The sequence below is a fragment of the Heterocephalus glaber genome, unplaced genomic scaffold (genome assembly GCF_053883595.1).
Source record: "Heterocephalus glaber isolate CG9 unplaced genomic scaffold, H.glaber_assembly_v1.0 deba00001720, whole genome shotgun sequence".
In the NCBI taxonomy this organism is placed as follows: domain Eukaryota; kingdom Metazoa; phylum Chordata; class Mammalia; order Rodentia; family Bathyergidae; genus Heterocephalus; species Heterocephalus glaber.
The window spans coordinates 1,235,279-1,258,686 of NW_028258433.1; the positions used below are offsets into that span (position 1 = coordinate 1,235,279).

Here is a 23,408-nt window from a genome sequence, read left to right on the forward strand (position 1 = left end):
AAGAAAAGTCTATTAGTTTTATTTTGGAGTGCTAGGGATTGAATCCAAGCCCTCTTAACTGCCAAACTACATCCTCAGTCCCAAATTCCCATTTAAATGGTATTTTTTATTTGTGCAAATATATTGATCTCATTAAGATAATACGGAATGTGGGAAAAATCAGCCATATTTTTTTTCTTTTCAACAGCAGTTTTCCCAACAAGATCAAATGTTGTCCTGAAAACACCATTTTTATTGGCTACATTATGTTCTAAGGTAGAGATAGTATCATAATTCATAAAAAAACATTTCTAAAGGCTTACTAGACATTTCCAAAAACACAGACAAAATGAGACAAAAATGAGACAGTTAAATATAACACGTTATCCCTAGATTTGGGAACTTAAGGAAAATTTCATCTTACCAATCTCAGAAATCCCACTCGACAGTGATGGCCGACTACGTGCACCCACCTTGGCCAAGTCAAGGTCTCATCTGTCAATCTCCCTTTATAAACCCCACTCTCTCTTTGATCGAAGAGAACATTGTCTACGCAGAACAATACGTTTTCATTTCAATTTCCCTTCTTTTCAGGAAAGGAAACGTTTGTACTTCAAAGGGCTTCTTTGAAGAGCAGCCCTCCGGCCAGGTTAGGAGTTGCTGGGCTCAGTGGGGTGTGCGGATTCTGGGAGGCTGCCCACCAGAGCCACTGTCAAGGCCAGTTCCTTCAAGGAGAGGGTCTAGGGCAGGAGAAGAACAAATAAACACATGGAAAAATACGCGAGGTGTTTGATCCCAGCCTTTGGAGGCCTCTTTCGCCCAGAGTGTAGACTTACAGCTGAGGGAAACTGAGGTACAAATGATGAAAAATCGGGGGTGGTAAAATAGGAATTTCATTCCAGAAATCAGAGTCACTTAGCAAAGACCTGTACCAGGCCAGGAAAAATGGGAGCCATTTTCAGTAAGAGGTGGTGAAGGCGAAGGGGAGAGCTAAGTAGATGAAACTGAGAGGCAACATCCAAACCAGCGCACAAGGCAGCTTTGAGACCACCCCATAGCGGGCAGTCTGAGTTTGGGTAGCACAGCCACCTCATAATTTTTTTAAATTTCTCCAGTGACCAGCTGGAAGGGCCAGGAAGTCCACCCAAAGGCAAGTCTTTTTTTTCTTACGCATTTTTATTTATTTTTTTTTTATTATTACATGTTTTTAATTTTCTTGGTACACTTAAGGTATACAATATAATGACATTCATCACTGGAAATCTGCACCTTTACATGATGCATCTTGGTTCTTATTTTTTCCCCATTTTCCTGCCCTCCCTTCAACCCCTCCACCCCTTCCTATCTACAAAGACTTTGTTTCCATTTTCTTTTCTCATATTAATTCCATTCCCTTCTTTCTTTTCCCCTACCCCTCCCACTTCCCCTTCTTTGCACCTTTTCTTCAAACCCAAGTCTAATAACCCTATGAGGAGCAAAAACACAATGGACAAGAGGCCAAGGCCATGGCCCTCAGTCAGGCCCTATGCAAATCCTTAACTTCTACCAGGTCCAGGAAATGAGGGGTACGGAGCAGACAAGAGAGGACCTGCAACATTACAAGTCCCAAACAAGTTCTGGATATTTAAGAAGAATCTCTCTCTGCCCTTCCCTACCCTGAGGATATGCACGTAAAACAGTGCTGCCAAGGTGGTTGTCTGCCCACTCGAGGGGGCAACTATGCAAGGGCTTGAAAGCCTGAGGACGTGGCTGCGGGGCTCTTGCCAAGTATGGAGGGGACCAGGGACCACAGGTCTGGGTGGCCAGGTCCCATGGAGCTGAAGTCTTCCAACCACCTTTTGTACAAAGATTTTACCTGGCCTAGCACCAAGGCTTTGTGCACAAATCATGGGCGTTTTTTATTCACTCTTCTTTTACTTTACTGTAGTTTCCAACTTTTTCACACTGTGCCTTTTCACTTTTAGAAATATTTTTTCTTACAGAAACTTGTGAGGTAGAAAATGACTAGAGCTCCTTTGCAAGACCACCCTCAACTACCCAGAAGATATGTGGATATCTGTAAAGGACATCACATGAATAATTCAAAATTGAACATGGACTGTGGGTTAGATAACACGGTTATATGAAAGTTAAATTTCTTGATTTTTATGTCATACTACCGACTGGGAGATGTAGTTCAGTGGTATAGTACTTGCTGTGTGGAGCTCTGGTTTAATTCCCAACATTTCAAAAAAAAGGGGGGGGGATCAAACTTATAATGCTGTAGTTATGTAAGCAGCCGTCCTTGTCTTTAGAAAATACATGCTTAAATATGGAGGGGCAAGTCAAAGGGCAGGCCTCGTGCCTCCATAATCTCAGCACTCCGCTTGGAGGTTGAAGCAGGGGGACTGCAAATCCAAGCCTACTCTGGGTAACTTAGCTAGGCTAACTTAGCAAGACTCTGTCTCAAAGTAATTGCCGGGGATCTAGCTCAGTCCATAGGCTGGGGACAAAACGGGGTGGCTGGTTCAGAAAAATACTCATGTGTGTGCATGCACATATGTGGGTGGGGAGGGTGTGATCTGGTGCACTAGAGAAAACTCTTTAATGCTGAAATACTATCCAAGAAGTGGAAGAAAAAAAGGAGAAAGATGGAGCGGGGTGGGAAGAGTTTTTCTAACAACTCCATCCCAGAAGGCCTCTGATGGTACCAAGGGCCTGCTTTCCAAAGCTCCAGACTTTCTGGACACAGCCTCATACCAAGGGAAGCAGGAGGCATCCCTGCCACAGCGAAATTCTGGGAGCCCCAAGAAAGCACTCCTGAGAACCCTTGATGCAGGGCCCCTGTCCAGATAGCTCCTGGACCAGGACTTCTAAGGGTGTCAAGGAAGTGTCCTCTAAGAAAGGGGACATTCCTCTAGTGTCACTACATGGCAGAAACCACCCAAGAAAAGATGGGGGGTTGGCCTTGAGAAAAATAGTGGATAAGCAGCCTCTAGTTCTCACAAGAGCCCTCTCCCCCATGGAGGGGTCTCACTACAGCAAAGTGGAGGGGGGTGGGGCTCCAGTCCACTGGATGGAGATAAATCACACACAGCACCCCTGTGGTCAGGGATAGGAAGCACTGTGTCCAGCCAGAAGCTGAATGCCAAACTACTAAAACAGAGAGAAAGCAGCCCAGTCTCTCCACACATGCTGCTTGCAGGTCTGGCCCAGCCCAGCTCCACCTGTACCAGGAAGAGGCACATTCAGTGACTTAGGGAGAAACCAGGCCAAGAAGGGAGGCAGGGTGCTGGCCAGTGAGGAGAGAGGGGCTTCAAGGACCATGAACTGCTAAGAAGCAAAGTGGTCTCCAGCCAGTGCCAGGGCTGTGTGTGCTGCCATCTCTGCAAGCATGTGGCAAGCCAGAGCCATGTTCGGCTCCCTTCCCATCTTACTGTTGCCTGCTCCCCCCAGGGATGTGCCCACCATCCCTAGGCCACACAGAGATATTACCACTTACTTCACAGAAGGGATGAAGAAAAGAGGAAACAGAGACAGCCTCAAGTTTTGGATTTTGGCTTTTCTCAAACCCAAGGCCTTCAGGGTAATCACAGCAAAACACTGGAAATCACCATGACTAGGGTGTCCATAGCCACCATATCCAGCCCCAGCAAACACACCCATACACACCACATGCACATGTGCAGGCACACAAGCAGCAAATGCTCACAGAGGGGCTTCCCAGAGGTGCTCACAGTGGCTAAGGCCAACACAAACCTGAGGAACCTGCACCCCCACACCCAGGATGGTACCTGGATCCCAAAAAGGAACATCCAGGCAGTCAGAGCCAATGCCCCAAAGCCTCACATTCCTCCCCAAGCCCAGGCCCAGAGGAAAAAGGAAACTTGCCAGCAGATGCCTAAAAGGACCAGATGCACCCCCTACACACACACACCTAATTTAGATACAATCAGAAGGACCAGCAACTACATTTTAATGCCATGGCAAAATGGCAGCAAAGTTAAGTTGTTATAAAAATTGTTTTTCTGTTGGGGCCATGGATTTAGCTCGGTGGTGCCATCACCTGCCCTGAAAGCTCAAGGTTCCAAGTTCAATCCCTGGTACCAAAAAAATTATTTTTCCCCCACACCTAAATCAAAGAACTGACCTTACTCTCCTGAACAATTAACATTTACATTAAATGTGTGTGGTGTGTGTCAGATGCTCTGTTGAGTGTGTATCATGGATTATCTAATTTTTATCCTCTACATCTTGAAAAGTAGACACTGAAAGCCAGTTGTAAAGCTAGGTGCAGTGGTGCACACCTATAGCGCCAGCTACTTGGTAGGCTGAGGCAGGAGGATCACTTGAGCCCAGGAGTTAGAGGCCAGCCTGGGCAATACAACAAGATCCAATCTCAAAAGGAAATAAAAACTACATAAAAGCCAGTTGTTATGCAAGCAATATGGAAAAGAATTGACATGTGTCTTCAGGAAATAACTAAGAAAAGGCATTCCTACAATTTAAGTAGCCAGCTCTAGGATTCAGCCTTTTCTCTGGGAAGAGATCACAGCATCTTCTTTGACCCCCAATTAGAGATGAAACAGGGATTAATAAACTCAGGCTGGCCATACCAAGCACAAGCCATTTGGACTCATAGATGGTCTCAGAATGCAGAACTCAGACCAGCTACTAAGCACATGAGAAAAGCATCTGGTTGTCTTTATGGTCAAGAATCCAGGGAAATGCAAATTAAAACTACACTTTGATTTCTTCTCAACCCAGACAAAATAGCTATCATCAAGAATACAAAAAAAAAACAAATGTTGGCAAGGATGCAGAACAGGATCCCTTCTTCACTGTTGGTGGGGATGTAAATTAGTATAGCACCTATGTCTGGTGGTTCCCCTCAAAACTAAAAACTAAAAGGTTCCCCCAAAACTGCAGACACTTATCAACAGACGAATGAACAAAGAAAATGTGGTGTATATCCACAATGGATATATATTTTATTCAGCCATAAAAAGAGCAAAACTTTGTTATTTGCAGAAAAATGGATGGATCTGGAGATCATCATTTTTTAGCAAAACAAGCCAGACTCACAAAGACAAATATCTCATGTTCTTTCCAATATGTAGAATCTAAAAAATAATAATAATAATAATAAAGCAGAAGGGAGACTATTATTACACTACACAAGAGGAAGGGAAGGAGGGGTGTGAAGGCAGGTAATCGGGGGATGAATATGATCGAATGGATTATATGCATAGAAACCCCCCAAAAATGTGAAACCAGGGAGTGTACCAAGAGGAGGTGATGGGGTAAATGATTAAATTATGTTATGTGCACACACAAATCTGCCAAAATGAAACCCATTAATCTGTATGACCAAAATGTAACCATAAAAATAAACAAAAGTAGTATTTCTTCTAAAAAACACTCATGTGAGATGAGACTAAAGGTACTATTTCTAAATCAAGAAATGATTTTATGTAAGTGGATATTTTTTAAACTTTTGTGTATTTAAATAAATTTTAACAAATAATCTTATCTGACCAAACACCCTGAACAAAGTACTGCGGTCAGAATGTGGAAAGGTGAGGAAATACAACAGCTCATGCCTTCTATGCCTCCAAAAATGACAATCTTCCAAGGAAAAATAAGGTAGACGGACAGTCCTAAGAGAAGGATCTTCTTTCTCCCAGCCCTGTATAATCCAACCAAGCCGCCGCTTTAAAAGTTTCGCTGCACTTGATTTCTGGTAACAATTGTCAGAGTTACAGGCTGGACACAGAAAGAAGTTATTTCAAAAAAAGAAATCTAATTGCACGGATTGAGCACGTCTGTCCTCTCAAAGGACATTATGCACTTCAAGTTCCCTACTGAGGCTGAGAAAGACAGGCTCCCCCAATCCACAAGTGTGCAGAGTTCAGAAAATCTAAATCACTTTCCAGAGGCTGCACACAGAGGCAAAGCTAGGCACCCAGAAGTCAAAAGTGGCACTGTCCCCAGCCCCAGTGCCACTTCCCACGGGCTCCTTGGAGCAGTGGCATCTCAACTTGCACTGGAGCTGGGGAGAGGGAGGTCTCTTCCCTCAGTCACGGCTTACACTCTGGTTTGGCATCACCAAATGCATCATCTGCAGGTCCCCACCGTCCATGACAATAACTGGAGAGAAAAAACCCAACACAAACTGCTGTGTGTGGCAAGAGGGATGGATCCTGCAATGTCCAGCATTTCCAGTGTTATTCCTGCACCCATGCTCTGGTGAGGACCAAATCCTGACCACTGGATTGGGGAAAATGCAAACCCAGTCTGCCAATGCTACAATGAACCAATGCCTTGGGAGAGAAATGGACATAAGTAGCAGGCCCCCAAATTGCTTCCCCTATTTGTGCCCATCCACTGGTAAGCAAATGCACTAATTCTCCCTTCACAAATTTTAACTGGCTCTGAACTGCACTGGTAGTTATTTTCAAGACTGCTTTGGATTTGGGGGAGGGGAGGGGATTATAGAGGAACAGAAAGAGAAGTCACTGAAGTTTACCACAAGGCTGAAAAACTGCCCAGAAAGGTGCTTGTACTCAATTCTCTGATTCGAGGAAGCCTAAAAGCTGGGGTAGGTAGAACCTTGGCCTGGGATCTGATGCCACTGGTCCAAAGTCCCAGGAAACCATAGGGCAGCAGAATCCCAAGCTCAGAGGGGCCCCACCCCACAGGCAAACTTCCCATTAGGCTGCCCAAACAAGGAGTAGGGGAGCCAAGGGAGGTGGTGGACAGCACAGACACAGCTTTGTTGTGGGGTGAGCCGGACGTGGCAGGTGGCTGTCATAGCTTCACACCTGGAAAGGGCCCAAGATGATCCACCTAGTCCAGGCCTTCATTCCCTCAAGATGCCCTTTGCCCAGCTTTCCCATCTCCATAAGTAAGGTGACTCTGATATGTGTGCACTCCTACTTGATCTCTCACTCCTCACAGGCCAGGCTTGTAAAGTTTACTTTTAAAACTGATTCAGACCATGGGCTGGGGGTGTAGCATATACTCAGCAGGCAAGAGTTCCTGAGCTTGTCCCCAGCACCACACAAAATAATTTACCCAAGCATCAGGGGCCAATCATATAGGAAACAGCACGGTCTCATCCTTGATCCTGGTGGCAGTGAGGTCTAAGGGCCATGTGAAACCATGGAGTTCTCAGGAGATGCCTCTAGGCAAGATGACACAGAGGCCCAGGTATTCACAAGGTTACAGGAAACATTTCTCTCCATCACAAGGATTTTTCATGCTTCAGATTTTTCCACAGGATTAATAAACAATACCTCCAAACACATGCTTAATGTCACTTCATTGCACATAATTCTGGGCACTTAAACATACTTACCTATTTTTACTGGGCTTGGAAAAAAAACACTAGACTTGATAATCGATGAACATGTTTTTAATTCCATCAAAGAATCCAACCATGGGCTGGGGATTTAGCTCAGTGGTGCCAACACCTGCCTCGCAAGCTCAAGGTCCTGAGTTCAATCCCCAGTACCAAAAAAAAAAAAACGAAAAAAAAAAAAGAATGCAATCTTCTTCTACCAAATGTAATGAACATACATGTCTTAGAATGCAAGCTCCCTGAGTCATGCTTCTTTTTTCCACCTAAAGCCAATAATCATATATATAAAAGCAGCCAGTTGGCTCTAAAATTCAAATCCAGCCAAGTTTACTCAAAACTACTTTGACACTTACTGAATTTTACTTTACAATGATTTTAATACGCTAAACCTTGAAAAATTATTTCAATTCAAATTATGTTGACCTTCCCCCTAAGGTTCTATTCTGATTGTGTGACTTAAATAAGACCTTTTGTTATAATGACATAAGGGTGTGCTCATAAAAAGATAATCATTTTCACCAAGACCAACTAAAAATATCAAGGGAATAAATGTATCATAGTTTCCTATTACGTGAGCCACACACAAAAGGCAAGAAATTATAAGATATATCCCAAATGAATTATAACTCAAATTATATGGAATTCAGCCAGAAGATAATGTACACAATTCTAGTGAAATTTTACTTAGAGAGTACATTGTTAGGGAAATACGCCTGGAATTGAAATCCCAACCCTGTCCTCTCGCGTCTGGAAGAAAAAACAGCACGTGAGAGTAGGACTAGGGTTACTGGGAAGTGTAGTTTCTTTTCCGAAGGCACATGTCTGTGTAAACTAACTACACACATCAAACACACCCGTGTGGTGCCCACAGCCCCGTGCAGGAGGAGCTGACATAGCAGACTGCGGTACTACGGAACGGCTGCCATTCTGGGCACACGGAGAGCTCGCTGGGTGACCTGCCAGTGCCCGGGAAGTTTTCTATTATGCAGCGGGAACACGTGAGAATAGGTTCTTTATGAAGGCGGAAGAACTTCCTCCCACTCCAAACCATCTGGAAGGCTTTGGAACGTAGGCTTTTCTGGGCAAATGGGGTCCCAAGGAAGTACACCATGAGAGGACCTTCCGAAAGTAACCCGAGGGACCGGGGGGGGGGGGGGGGGCGGGACGGGGCGGGTCCCCGGGTCTAGGTAAGAGGGAGTAGAGGCAAGCTTCGCAACCATCGGTGAAGGGTGCGCGGCGCTGTCCCCAGGCCAGCCACCTGCGGGACCACCCTGGGAGCAGCCAGGCGGGGGCCCCACCGCGTATGATGACATATCCTCGACCTCGTGGCGGGGCGGGGTGCTCTGCACAGCGCCATGTAAGGCAAGGTCTCCTCGCTGCCGGCGGGCTCTGACGCCTCCCAGGCCACCCCCGTGCCCGCCGCCCGCCGCTGCCCACCCGGACCCCCTGGTCCTCGGACAGGAGCGCGGGGCCGGCATCTCAGGGCGTCAGGTCCCTCCCGCTGACTCGGCCGGTGTTGCATCATGCACCACGCCGCGCCCTCAGGGAAGCAAAATGGACTCCGTGGAGGCGACAGCAGCATGGGAACGGGCCCCGGGCGCACATCCCCGGGCCCGCCCTGTCATCGCCATCCCGGAGGATGCTGGCGACCCCCGCGCCCGACCCTTGCCGTGTCCGCGACCCCCTTCCGCGACCCCAAGCGACTCAAAAACTCCCTCCAAGGTGACCCGAGCGCAGGGGGCTGGCGGGTGCCGGACACTCACCGAGCGGACGGCAGCGGGCACTGGGATGCGGGCAGATAGGCGGGTGGACCGACGGACGCTCTGGCCGAGGCGTGGGGCGCGGAGAGTTCAGTGGGCTCCGGGGAAGGGTCTGGCCGGCCGCTCGCGTGCTCGGCCGCCTGCTGTGTGTGGATCTGTCGCTCACACCTGGCCGCGCGCAGTGAATGGGTACTGAGGGCTGGCGGGATCTGCGCGGGTTTCATCAGCCGTGGGCCCGACCCCGCCCCTCGCACAGCCCTCCGGGGGCCAGACAGCCCCCGCCACTCTGCGCGTCACCGCCAGCAGCCAATAGTAGCGCCGCGCGGCAGCCGGGACGGGCGCGCCCGGGGTGGGCGGGGCGGGAACTCTTCGCGCGCCTCAACCTGGGGTTCCCCGGCCGGTGGGTGGTACCGCTGCGTGGGGCCGTTTCTCCGCCAATCCGAGCCCGCGGCTCTACAGCATCTCTGGTCCCCTGCAGCTTCGCGCGCCGCCCAGGTATAGTGCGGCAGACCCAGCGGTGCCGACTCCGAAAACCAAGCAAGAACAACAATCTATAAAGATCCTATCAGTAGGAACAAGAGATAGGTAAGCAGGTCATAGATTAATATTGTCACCCTCCCTTTATCATTGTGGGAAAACAGAAAAACGGTGAGTGGTATCCACAACCCTAATTCTCTGGTCAGTAATGGAGGCTCACTGTTAGCTGCTGATCTTACTACATTCCCTTAGAATTATACTAGCAATCTACAAAGTACGTTAGTACATAACTTCAAGAAAAAGTGTTGCTTTTGTTTTTGAGAACGATTCTCACTAAGTTGCACAGGTTGACCCCAAACTCCTGGACTCGAGGGATCCTCCTGCCTCATCCTTAGGAGTAGCTGGGACTACAGACCTTCCTACCGCTATGGGGGCTCAGAAAGAGTTGTAATGAATCCATAGAGATAGGTTAATATTTGTAAATCATTCTGAACAGTGTTTGAAGTCGTTATAGGTCACTATTTTTTTTAAAAAACAATGATTTTCAGTATGAAATGATACTGAATCAGTACTGAAATGATGCCCCCATCATGTACAGAGCTCTCTGAGTATAGCACAACCTTCTTTACCTGTTAACACTTCTGTCAAAGATTGCCCACTTCTCACAGGGGAAGTGTTGGTGTCATTCAAAGTCCACCTGCTTTGCTTTTGGCACCAGATGCGAATTGGAACTGTGCCACTTCATTTACTGTGAGATCTACTACAAACTATTTCACTTCTGTTTGAAGCTTATAAACCTTATTTTCTATTAAATAAAAATTACAGGTGGCTATTGCTTTGGACTCAGCTCCCATGATAGGCCCCAACAGACCAGGCTACAAGTTGAAACAGAGTCACTGCCACTAGTGTTCCATGTCACTAAGTTGGACATCAGTGGTTTATCTGACTTCCCAAAAAATTAGAATTAAAGAGACAGCCAAATTTCCCAAACAGGCCAGTTTCAAAGGGTATGATAATGAAGTTCTTTCTGCCTTAATCCTTAGAAAAATATAACCTGAACTAAACTACTGTTAACCAGTCAGTTATTTTTCTGTTGTTCTGTCTCCCTATCCCTGCCATATAAGAAAAGTAACTTCGACATAGCCAATCCACTTTTTGTTTCTTGTTTCTACTTCCTTCAGCCCTTTTCTGTCTATTAAACCAACTTCCTTTTCTTGGCTTATTGGAACACACTGTATTTTAGGAATGAAATGTTGCCCCATTCTAGAATTGCCAATAAAACCAATTAAGATCTTCAAACGAAATTGTTGTGATTTTGTCCTTTGACAATTCTGATCAAAGTACCATCCATTGGTGTTAGAAATATGATTGTAGGATCTTTTAAAACCTCAATTTTGACATTAAAATAGAACTTGGTAGACTGTAGAGATATTCTACCTGGGCAACACAGAGAGCCAACAGAGGGTTAATTTTACCCAGGAGATTCTTAGCACTGTGCTCTGTAAAACAGTCTCACTCAGCAGGTTTTGCCTTCAGAAAGACTAGGAATCCCTCAATGACAAGGCGAATGAGAAAGGGACTTCTCAGCAAAATGGATCAGTGCAAACGAGGAAAAAAATAATTATGCTTAAAGTCACACACACATACACAGTAAAATGGGCTCAATATTTTAGCAAAAGGTAAATTTTAGATCATAGTTCATGCCATAGGCCCAAAGGAGCCGTGAGTGATATGCTATCTTGATTATAACCAAGGTGCAGTTGAGCCAGGATTCCAAAGACCATTAAGGAAAGGAGATGCTAGTGTTAGCCCCCGGAGAGTGCTGTCTCAGGTTGAAGTTGGCTATTTAGGTTCCAGTCCTGCACCATTTGCAGGATGAGGCACAGAAAGAACATAATATCACTCAAGCAGATGTGGATTTGGATTCTGACTCTACTTCCTGCTAGCTGTTAGCTTGGGAAGAGAGTGTTTGTTCACTCTGATTTTCAATATCTTCATCTTCAAAATAAGCATTTTGGTTCCTGATGAATAGATGCAAACTCCTTTGTAAGTCTGAAAAAAATATATGACCCATCAGTGGTGGTGCATGCCTATAATCCCAGTTCTCAGGAGGCTGAGGCAGGACCATTGCTATGAGTTCAAGGCTACAAAGTGAGATCAAGCCTGGACTACAAAGTGAGATCAAGGCCAGCCTGAACTACATAGCAAGACCCTGTCTCAAAAAAATAAAAATAAAACAAATAAAAATATATTTTAAAATATACATATATTGACAAAATAAATAGTCCAGAAATATATCCATACAAATGGACTCCATACAAATGGAGTCGTATCTCTGATAGAGGGACAAAGGCAATTCAATGGACAGAGGACAGTGTCTTCAACAAATGATGCCAGAATAACAACATCCACATGCAAAAAAAAAAAAATTAGATGCAGACCTTATGCCACCTTACATAAAGAATAAATCAAAATAGACCATGCACTTTAATATAAAACTATAAATCTCCTACAAGGCAACATGGGTAAAATCTAGGATTTTAAAACCTTGGATTGGGGATGACTGTTGTTTCCATTGCAGTGTTGTGTACAAGTGCTCTACACCCTCAGCCGTGGTGATGACCTTTTAGATATGACACCAAAAACATAAGCCTTGAAAGAAATAATTGATAAATTGGACTGCTTTGGTGATGCTGGAAATTGAACCCAGGGACTTTGCACTTAGCTACATCCCCAGCTCTTTTAAAACTTTTTTATTTTGAGACAAAGTCTCACTAAACCATTAAATTACTCAGGCTGAGCTCAAACTTTTGATCCTCCTGCCTTAGGCTCCCAAAGTGCTGGGATTCCAGACATGTGCCAGCATACCTGGCTGATAAATTTGACTCTGTTAAAATTAAGGGCCTCTCCTGAAAACACAGTCATGAGAATGAAAAGCAAGCCACAGACTTCGAGAAAAGTCTTTGCAAACCATTTATCTGATAAAGGACTAGTATCCAACATATACAAAGAACTCAACAATAACAAACACCTGAGGATATAGGAAAAAAGCAAACTTAATCTCTCTCCTACTATCCCTCAACAATTAACACAGGAGACTTCTATGACTAAATGTGTGATATTTTATTTGCCCACACACAAAACAGTCAATTCTGCAGAAGACACCTTCATGGCCTCTAATCCAATTGGGTTCTGACACTATCTATATGGGGAAAGGGCCAGATCCCACCAATGTAGGGCTCAGTCCCCATGACTAACTTCCTCCCCCTGCACTTTCCTCCCATGCCAACCACAAGCCTAGGTAAATCAGGTAAAATAAATAAAATAAATATTTACCTAGGTATATAGGTAAAATCTGTAACCCTTTTGGGTTCAATTAATTTGCTTGAGCAACTCACAGACCTCACCTTTTGTCTACTGATTTATTATAAAGGACATTACAAAGACAGAAATGGAAGAGATCCATAAGGTTAGGCATGTGGGAAGTAGTATGCAACTTCGATGCTCTCTGGATGAGCCACCCTCCAGAACCTCCACATGTTCAGCTCACCAGAAAATTCTCTTTTTTTGAATGTTTATGAAGTTTCATTACATAGTCGTGATTAATTAAATCACTGCTTATTGGTGAATAGCTCAGCTTCCAGCCACTCTCCCTCCCCTGGAGGTCAACCCTTTAATCCTGCTTTGGTCTTTCTGGTGACCTGCCCCTCATCCTGAAGTTACCAAGACCTGCCAGGCACAAGTCATCTCTTTGGCATATAAGGGACACCACTTTGAAGTTTCCAAGGATTTTAAGAGTTGTATGGGATGAAGACTAAATACTTTTTACTGTCTCACAAAACCTAATTAACAAATAGGCAAATAATCTGAACAGACACCTCCCAAAGAAGATATACAGACGGTAAATTAGTTATACAACAAGTATACTGAGCATCATATGCTGTTGGGAATTGCAAATGAACACAACAATGAAGTATAACCATACACCTAACAAATGACTAAAATCCAAAACACTGACAACACAAAATGCTAGTGAAAATATGGAGCAAGAGGAATTGCTGTTGGAAATCAAAAGTGGTGAAAATATTCCCAGCATTCATTGCTAGTGTGAATATAAAATAGTATGGCCAAAGTTCCTTCAAAAAGACACTTTGGCAGGCTCTTACAAAATGGAACATAATCTTACCATACAATCCAGCAATGACATTCCTTGATGATTACCCAGGTGAGTTGAAAACTATGTCCACACAAAAACCTGCTGCTATAGTTTAGATGTGAATGGTCTTCAAAGGCCTATATATTAAAGGTTTGGCCTTCAACTTGGTGCTATTGGAAGGTGATGGAACATTTACAAGGTGAGTGTCTAGTGGAAGGAAGTTAGGCCACTGTGGGTGTACAATGAAGGGAATATTGAGACCCTGGACCTTTCTTGTCTGTTTCTTGGACACCGTGAGGTGAACAAGCCTCCTCTGCCAATGCACTCCCACCATGATGAATTGTGCAGCCACAGGCCCAAAGCAGTAGCACACAAAGACTATAGATTAAAAAAAAAAAAAAAAGACTAAGGACTGAAACCTCTGAAACTGTGAACCAAAATAAACTTTTCCTGTATTAAGTTCACTATCACAGGTACTTTTACTTTGTTACAGAAATGCAAAGCTGACTAACACACTTGTACATCAGTGTTTATAGCAGTTTTATTCAGAAGTGCCCAAACTGGGAAGTAACCATGATGTTATTCAACAGGTGAATGGATAAGCAAATTGTAGTACATCCATACAATGGAATAGTATTCAGCAATAGAAAGAAATGAGCTATTTAATCATGAAAAAAATCGAGGAACCATGGAGACTGCTAAATGAAACAAGGCAATCTGAAAAAGTTTCATACTTTATGATTTCAACAACATGATATTGTAAGGCAAAACTATTTAGACAATAAAAATATCTGCTATTGCCAGGGGTTGGGAGGGGTAATGAATTTTACAGGAATTTTAGATTTAGCGTAACAGTTTTTGTATGTTACTGCAATGGATAACTGACATCATGCATTTGTCAATACCCATAGAATGCATAAAAGAATAAACAATATAAACTATGGAATTTGGCTAATAATATATCAATATTGGTTTATCAATTATAATAAATGTACCACATGAATGCAAGATGTTAATAGCAGGGGAATGGTGGGGGCAGTGAGGGGATATATAGAATCTGGACTTTCTGATGAACTTTTTTGTAAGCCCAAAACACTCTCTACCTCTCCATCCTCTCTCTCTCTCTCCTTCTCTCTCTCTCTATATATAGATATAGATATATCTATCTGAATATATATGTTCATATATATCATTCATATATATTCATATAAATACGTCACCTATTATAGGTCTAAAAGTAGAAAGTGGTCTATGAATATTATTTCCATTGAACAGATTAAAGAAATGGAGCTCTCCATTTCTGGAATGTTTTAAGTCAATATATTACATAAAGTCAGCCTGTAGACTTTCAAGTAGAAGACATGGGTTCAAATGCTGACTTTGCAACTTCTAAGCCAATTTGTCATATTTCTTTAACTTTCTTCAAGGGTCGGTTCCTTTATTTCTAAGATAGAAATAGTAGTCCCTATGATGAATAAATGACAATATTCACATAAAGCATTTAGCACCATGCCTGACACATGACAAATACACAATGAACATCATTATTATGTACAATACTAGACTAATTTGTGAGGTCACATGAAATGCTAAGGTGAGAACATTTCTTTTTCCATAATAAATGGGCATTCTTTTTGTCCTTTACAATGAACTAGTGGCTGCCTTTGTTAGTAGTTGGCCTTGCAAAGATTGCATGGTGAGTCCTCCCCACTGGGTACAGGTGGGGAGGCAGGACACAGCCATTGCTGCCTTCTTCAGGGGAAGTTTACTATTGACCAGGTGGCTCCCTTTCACTCTTCTGAAACCCAGACTACTTTCTCTCTCCGAGGAGATTTTTGTTTTTCTGATCTCCCACTATTGTGGCATCAAGAGGAATTTCCATTTCACAAAACTCCATGACCTTCAACACAGAGATTGCATCAATCATGTACTTTTAAAACTGGAATGAAAAGAAGCCTCTTTTCTCCCTATGGGCAAAGCTGGGCAGTAGCCAGACACGTGCTACCAGCAGCCACCACTCTATCCCCAAGGAAAAATAATCAGTTAGAGATCAGAGAATGAAGTAGACACACAGAGAAATCAAAGGAGAGCGACCAAGTGAGTGTCAGTAATCCTGACTCTCCATACCCGTGCTCACTGAGATCATCCTTTCTGGAAATATGAGCCAGTGTGCTGCTCATTTTTGTTGAAGCCACCTCATCTTGGGTGTTTGTTGCTTGTGTCCAAAGAAGTCCTGATTTATATGGCTTTTCTCTCCCAGGAATTTTCTGTCCTGGCTCAAACAAGAAGAATTGGAAACACCATGACAATGGATTGCTCCAGCAGAAAGGACAGTGAGAACCACTTGACAAGCACTCTGTCAAAAAGTACTGCATTAAGCTTAAGGCATCTGACTATTATTGGTCAGTTAATAGAGAAAAATATTAGATTTCTGCAAAAAATTTTAGAAGGTCTTTGAAATTAGCTGCTTGTATGCCTGTGGCATGGTAGAAATTGATTCCTCTCCACCACAAAAACCATGTGTCTACCTTCAAGGAGAAAGCCTTTCACACAATGGATGTTGTCCTAAGAAAACAGAACTATGCAAGTGATAAGAGATGCTCATAAAGGTTTATGTGCAAGTATATTCATCACAGTAAAAGAAGAAACCTTATAAATGTCAAAACTAAAGTCTTGATTAAGTACATGGGGATGCATTTATAAAATAGAATATTAAACAGACATTTAAGTTGAGTTTTCAAATAATAGTTAATCTTATGGAATGTACTCAGACTATATTATGAGAAAATTATTTTATTTTGTCTGCAATATGCTTCCTATATATATTTGATATTATATATATTCATTTAAAGATATGAACATGTTCTGAGAAATGTGTCAGGTGATTTAGTCATTCTAGAAACATCAAATAGTGCACTTACACAAACTAAGATAGCTAAACATCACTAGATGACAAAATCTTATATATTCAATCCATCACTAGAGGAAAAGTCACACATGACTACATACACTCACACATTGCTATATTTTGTATATGCTATATCTGCATATCTACATATATATAATCAGGATGAAAACATATAAAAATGCTGTCCCTCCAGGGAATTTTAATTGTTAGGTATACTTCCCTCAATTTTCTACATTGAAAATTTACAATAAGCTCATTAGATCTTTTTAAAAATCAGAATTGCACCAATAAGATAAAATTTTGTGCCACTCTTTTCTTCCCCACAAAATCTGTGTGGCCAAAGAACATCCAGCCTTCAATCTTATCCAGAGCTACCACGGGTTAATATATCTCAATATATGAACTGAGGAGAGGGCACATAATTTAGTCCATAGCATACCATATATTCCAGAATGCTCTGGTGTGTTTCTTAAATTTAAATGCCAGTAGGGCTGGGGATTTAGCTCCGTGGTGCCACCGCCTGCCTCACAAGTGCAAGGTCCAGAGTTCAATCACCGGTACCAATAAATAAATAAATGCCAGTGAAACAGCATAAATGTTAAGGAGCCCAGCAAAGTTGTGCTCTAAGCTTTCATTCTCAGTTCCCATTGTCCTTGTGGTTTGTCAGAAAAGAGATTCAGGCCTGGATCCAGTATTGACAAGACTGTTAATATAGATAACCTGGTAAGGCAGAGCAATTAACTTTGAAAAGATGATGATAAATGATGATGCTGTATCTTGCCAATAAGTAATTCAAAATAAACAAAATCTGTTTCCAATTTGAAGGCCAATGACACATGTTTCCTACTGGGTTTTTTTTTTTTACTACCATATTTTTTTTTTCAGAAGAGGCAAAGAAGGTCATTATATATTGATTAAAGGAACAACTCAACAGAAAGAGATGGCAATCATAAACATATATGCACTGATTCCTGGCACACTCAACTTAATAAAACAAACACCACTGAACATAAAAGATCTGATAAACATCAACATATTCAGAGTAGGGGACCTCATTACCCCTTTACTGGGTTTTCATAGTGTCTTGTTTTTGTGCCCATGAAAAAGTCTTTAATTTGCCATACCTTTGCTATTTTAACATATGACTGCTATATCCATTTACATTTAAATTTAGGGAACATGTGAGAAAATTCTGGAATATATAGTATGTTATGGGCTGATATGTGCTCTCTGCCACCCCACCCCTCCCACCTAACAAATTCATATATTGAAGTCCTAACCCCCAGGACCTCAGAATGTGATTGTATTTGGAGATGAGAGCTTTAAAGAGGTACTGAAATAAATGGGCAGGCTTTAATCCAATCTGGTTGGTGTCCTTATAAGAAGAGATCAGAGCTGGAGAGGTAGCTCAGTTGTAGAGCATCTGGCTAGCATTCTGTTGGCTCTAGGTGTAAACCCCAGCACAGAAGAAAAAGAAGGGGGTGGGGTGGTGGGAGAAGAAAAAAGAGGAGAAAAGCTGGGGGAGAGGAAGAAGGAGAAATTCAGAAACACAGAGAAAGATGCCTGTTTCATGTGAAGACCCAATGAGAAGACAGCTCTCTGCAAGTCAAAGACAGAGGCCTTAGAAGAAACTAAACCTACTAACACTTTAATCTTCAGCCTCCAGAATTGTGAAACAATAAACAAATGCTGCTTATACCCTGTAGTCTGTGGTGTTTCATTATGGCAGCACTAACCAACTAATATGGTAGAAATCCTTTTTTGCAAAGAAGATTTACTGTCAAAGCTGAAAGAGATCCAAGCCAACAATGGCCAGAGCAAGCCTGACTTTACAGTCCCCAGGGGCCAGGCAGTCCTCAAGGTCACAGGCCCAAGTAGAGGCAGAACCACACCTTGGGCTTATAGAACTGGACTCTCTTCACAGCCCAACAATGAAATCTCCATTTGCTTATTTATCACTTTGTTGCTCTTCAAATGTTTGCCTCAATTTTCTCCCTGTTCTGGCTCACATGCCCAGTATGTGGAAGGTAAGAAAGCCTTGGAGATTCTCTATCTCATATGGGTCTCTATTATTCACAGTGTCATAGATGTCCTCCCAAGCTCAGCTCTCCAATGTTATAATTCACAGCATGGACAGAAGTAGAGCAGGATTTTTTATTGTTTATTTTTTGGTACCAGGGATCAAACTCAGGACCTTGCACTTGCAAGACAGGCGGCGGAACCACTGAGCTAAATCCCTGGGAGGATTTTTTAGATTCACTATTAACATTTTGGGCCAGGTAATACATTCTTGTAGGTGATTTTCCTATTCAATATAGGATCATTAGCAGGATCCCCAAGTTCTATTCACAGATGCCAGTTGTACCTTCCTGCAACTAAACACGTCTCCAAACATTGCCAGTTTTTGAGCAAAATCACCCCCAAATTGAAAGCCACTGGCCTGCAGGAATATCTGGTTGTTTTTTAATGGGTATCAGATGCTGTGACTTGGATTAAAAAGAAATCATGATCCCAACAGATGGGGCTGAGAGTCAGTAGCTGTTCAGTGGAACCATTATTTGTAGCCCAGCATTTTATTAAATGTGTTTTATAATTCCTACATTGTGGTGAGTCTTTTGGTTGAGGTCTCTTCAAAGCAGTAAAGTCAAAGTTCATTCTAAGAGCTGTGTGGTAGTCAGGTGATTGTTACTCTCCCTCTAAGGTATCCAACAAGCCCCCAGTGTTGCCTTGAAGGCATCCAGCAGTGCCCGCAGAACTCTCAGTGGTATTTCCACGCTTGTTATCTTCTCCCCATCTTTCCCAATCATAGCACAGAAAGGTATTTCAGATGGCCAGACCGAAATGATGACCTTAAACTACTTACCCAGCTCTAGACTTTTGGGGAGCCAGTTTTAAGAGATACTTCCCCACTCCGTGTCCCTATAAATAGAACGATACCATTTCTGATGCTGTGTCTTCGTGCTCTGGGCTAGTGTGCATGCACAGTGTGGTTTCTCTACAGGATCGCCTCAGACTTGGGGTCCCCTAGTCCTTGCAGTGGGGATGGTGACATGTTATTAACATGAGAGACATCCAGAAGTACAGCCTCTTGTATTTGATCTCTGTCTGGAAGAGTGGAACAAACAAACAAATACAAATAAAAGACCTAGCCACTGGAATACTAATAAATTCAAGACCAAGGGAAAGATTACTGATAAATTAGATTGATTGGCTGTATTTCTTAAGATTATCTAGCTTGCCAAGTAGATTTACAAAACTGCAACCAGCAACAATACATTTGTTCCAATGCTATTAAAACTGTTGAAAGAATAGGCCATACAGGGTAAACTTTCTCCAAACACCAATTTTAATCAAGATATCTTTTTTGTCAGAATACTGGGCCTCATTTCTGAAAATGAGCCAAGAATTAGATGCAGTTTATCATCCAGATTGTTGGTCAAGCTGACTGGGGCTATCAGACTCTGAAAACAGTGCTCTGAAAGTACAGGTAAGGAAGGATGCTGTGGTGCCCAACTTGCTCATGTCTACTGAGGCTTCCCACCCAGAGCTCCTTTTCTTCTTGGAGTCCAGGCTATGGTCAGTTCTTCCAAGAGACTTCTGAGTTTTTCCACGTGTGATTCCTCACCTGGAGCATTTCCTTTTCCGTTTAGTTTATGTAACACTCTATCCATTTACTACCTGTGAGGTTTGCAAGATGTTAATCTCTCTGTGCTTCAACTTTATTTTTTCTGAAGTGAGCAGTAAGTATATTGGTTCCTATAACAGAGGTGGTGGTGAAGACTAAATGAGATCATGTATGTGAAGTGCTTAGCACAGTGCCTGGCACAGAGCAAAGATTCAATAAATAGTAGCTATGGTTACAAGGAATGACTTCTCATGTCAGCTTCCAAAAATGAAACTGTCTTGATGCCATACAGGGGTCTTTTGTGCTGCTTTGTGTTCCCACAGCCCAGTGTGACATACGCATATTGTCCTTAAGGGCTGCCTCCCAAATCTTCAAGAATATATCTCCTAAATTCTTAGAAGACACAAGATGCTCCCATAAGCCAGACCAGCTATAATTAATAAGAAATCTCTGGGCACAGTTGTTGATCCAGGGGTAAGCACGGACTGAAAAGAGTCCATCCAAATAACTGAAAGGATTGCTATGAAGACTGAGAAAGAAGGTTTCTCTTTTTATTGAGATGTCGTGTACTAAGAATGGGTACATTTCTGGGTCCATCTTTGCTAGCAGGAAAGACTACCTGAGAATGGAGCTGATTTAAAAGACAGTAGAGGTGAGAAAAAGAGATCGAGAATGAGGGGTAGGGGTTTACATCACTGGCATCCTGAATCCAGCCACATGTGAAGACACCTGTACTGACAACTATTAGGCAGTAAATACTCATTCTTTATTTAATCTTTAAATTAAAACGCTTACTACAGAAAAAGACACATTGCCGTTAATTCCCCTCAAAATACTCCTTTCACTTTGAACACATTTATCCCATTGTTCTTTCCACTTTCTGAAGCAGTTCTGGAAGTCCTCTTTCCCGAGGGTCTTTATGAGTTGTAATAAAAACTATGGTGAATGCAGTTGCTGAATGTCATCGAATGAAAAATTAGGCTCATAAAAACATTGCAGTATTTCTTTATCCACCTTATTCACCAGATCTGGCGCCATGCAAATTTTGGCTCTTCTTCAAAGTCAAAATGACCATAAAAGTTAAACATTTTCAATTGATTCAAGGCATCAAGGCAGCAACAATGGCACAACTAAAGACACTCATGAAAGAAGACCTTCAGAACTGCTTCAGAAAGTGACAATAATGATGGGATAAGTGTATTTTTGCAGGGGGCTGATGGCAATATGTTTTGTATAATAAATTTTTTAAAAACTTTTAAACATTTGCCATATTATTTATCACAACTTATTTTTGGTTTCTCTCAGTTTCACTAAGAATCTTGATGGATATGTGATCATATTGCCCAATCTGTAACACATATCACATTGATCATTGATCTATCTTTCAAAATCAGGATGTAAATTCCATAAAGGCAAGGACCTTGGCCTATCTGTCTATCACTGTGCACCAAGCAGAGTAGCTGCCCAGAATAGGCACTCAAACATTGTCTAAAGAATACCCTAAGGGGACTCCAAATGAGATCCCAGACACTACATAAAGCAAGGATGGCAAAAGAAAGCCCCAGGCTCTTCTCTTGACTCTTACCCAACTGTATACAGGTCAAAAATCTCATGACCCCTGAATTGGGGATTTAGATCAGTGGTTCTGCTGCTTGCCTCACAAGTGCAAGGTCCCGAGTTGGATCCCCGGAACCAAAAAAAAAAAAAAAATCTCATGACTCCTAAAGACAGCTCCTCATTTCATTTTCATTCATTCCCTTCATTTCTCATAGAAATGGATACTATGAGATCACTGTAGTGTCCATTCTGTTTTTTGCTTTTTTTTTTTTTTTTGGTACCAGGGATCGAACTTGGGTCCTTGTGCTTACACAGCAGGCAGCAAAACCACTGAGCTAAATCCCCAGCCCTGTAGTGTCCATTCTTGAGAAGGAAAATGTGAACACATCAAATGTACATCAGATTTATCAGTTACCATAAAATAAAACTTTTGAGAATTTTCAAAGATCCATATTGGTGTGTGCTACTAACAATTTCCCTAAAACTGTCAGAGACATTGGGTATACAATTGAGGAAGACATTGTTTTTCCTTAGTTTTCTTTTTCTCTATTTCTTTCTTCCCTTCTTTCTTCCTTTCTTTCTTCCTTCCTTTTTCTGTCTCTGTTTCTCTCTCTCTCTCTCTCTCTCTCTCTCTCTCTCTCTCTCTCTCTCTCTCTCTCTGTCTCTCTTTTTCTTTCTTTCTTTCTTTCTTTCTTTCTTTCTTTCTTTTTTTCTTTCCTTACTTACATTTTTGGTAGTGCTGGGACTGAAACCCAGGGGCTTGCACATGCTAAGGATATGCTCTAACACTGAGCTATGCACTCAGCCTTCTAGATGTTTTTTCTTCGAGATTTGTTTTTCCAAGGGTCACAGAATCTCCACATTGTTGTTTTTTATAAGTTTGTTATGTTTAATTTTATAATGCTGGAGATCAAACCCAGGGACTCGTCCATGCTAAGCTGATGATCTGCTGAGCAATGTCTCGTCTCCTAATCCCACAGTTTTTAATGGTTAGAACCAGAACCAAATAACTACTCCTCTGTGCCAGGAAGCACTCAGCTGCATCTACAAGATTCTTACATGGTGCAGCACAATTTTTAAAATTTTGAAATTTTAATATATGTACCTTAAAAGTTTAGGATTTGAGCTTGATAGACATGTTGCTGGAGCCAGGTCCTTAAAATCCATCCCATCTCTCTCCATCTTACAGTTTTTCTAATGATTTTATTATCTGTCAAATTTCTCCATTAACAGAAAAAATGATCTTTGCAGATTGTGGCACAGAATAGGGCCCCTTCAAGATCCATTTCAACCCAACAAAGGCCTTGGATTGTCTCTGCTCAGGTCAGATGCCCAAGCACCCTGCCTCTTGCTGATTCTACACAACGGTATTCTTTTGCTTGCTGACCTGGTTCACACACCTACCTCTGTGGGGCACAGGGGTGATGAGTGGAGAAGTACTGGCAGCTCCACCAGAACTACAGAGGTAGAGGCAGTTCCCAGAGGACAGGAATGTGAACAGACACGTAAGAACCAGCTGTCCACCACACATCTTCCCTGATTGCTCCAAGGTCTGGCAACCCATTCCCAGAAGGCTCTGGGGGATCTGTACCATATCTCCCATC

At 42.5% G+C, this 23,408-nt stretch overlaps 1 protein-coding gene across 4 annotated transcripts in view; it reads right to left on the reverse strand.

Moving 5' to 3' along the window:
• Slc7a1 (solute carrier family 7 member 1) overlaps positions 1-9,355 on the reverse strand; it is a 75,726-nt gene extending 66,371 nt beyond the window's left edge. The window contains exon 1 of one of the 4 annotated variants that reach the window (XM_021236317.2): positions 9,085-9,355. In XM_021236317.2, the coding sequence (XP_021091976.2) occupies positions 9,085-9,305 (221 nt within the window). In that variant the 5' untranslated portion in view covers positions 9,306-9,355. Of the gene's footprint in view, positions 1-403; positions 1,298-9,084 lie in introns of those variants that run through there. The other 3 variants (XM_087199506.1, XM_004854790.3, XM_004854792.3) reach the window with 3 other exon arrangements.
• Between the last annotated feature and the right edge of the window lie 14,053 nt (positions 9,356-23,408).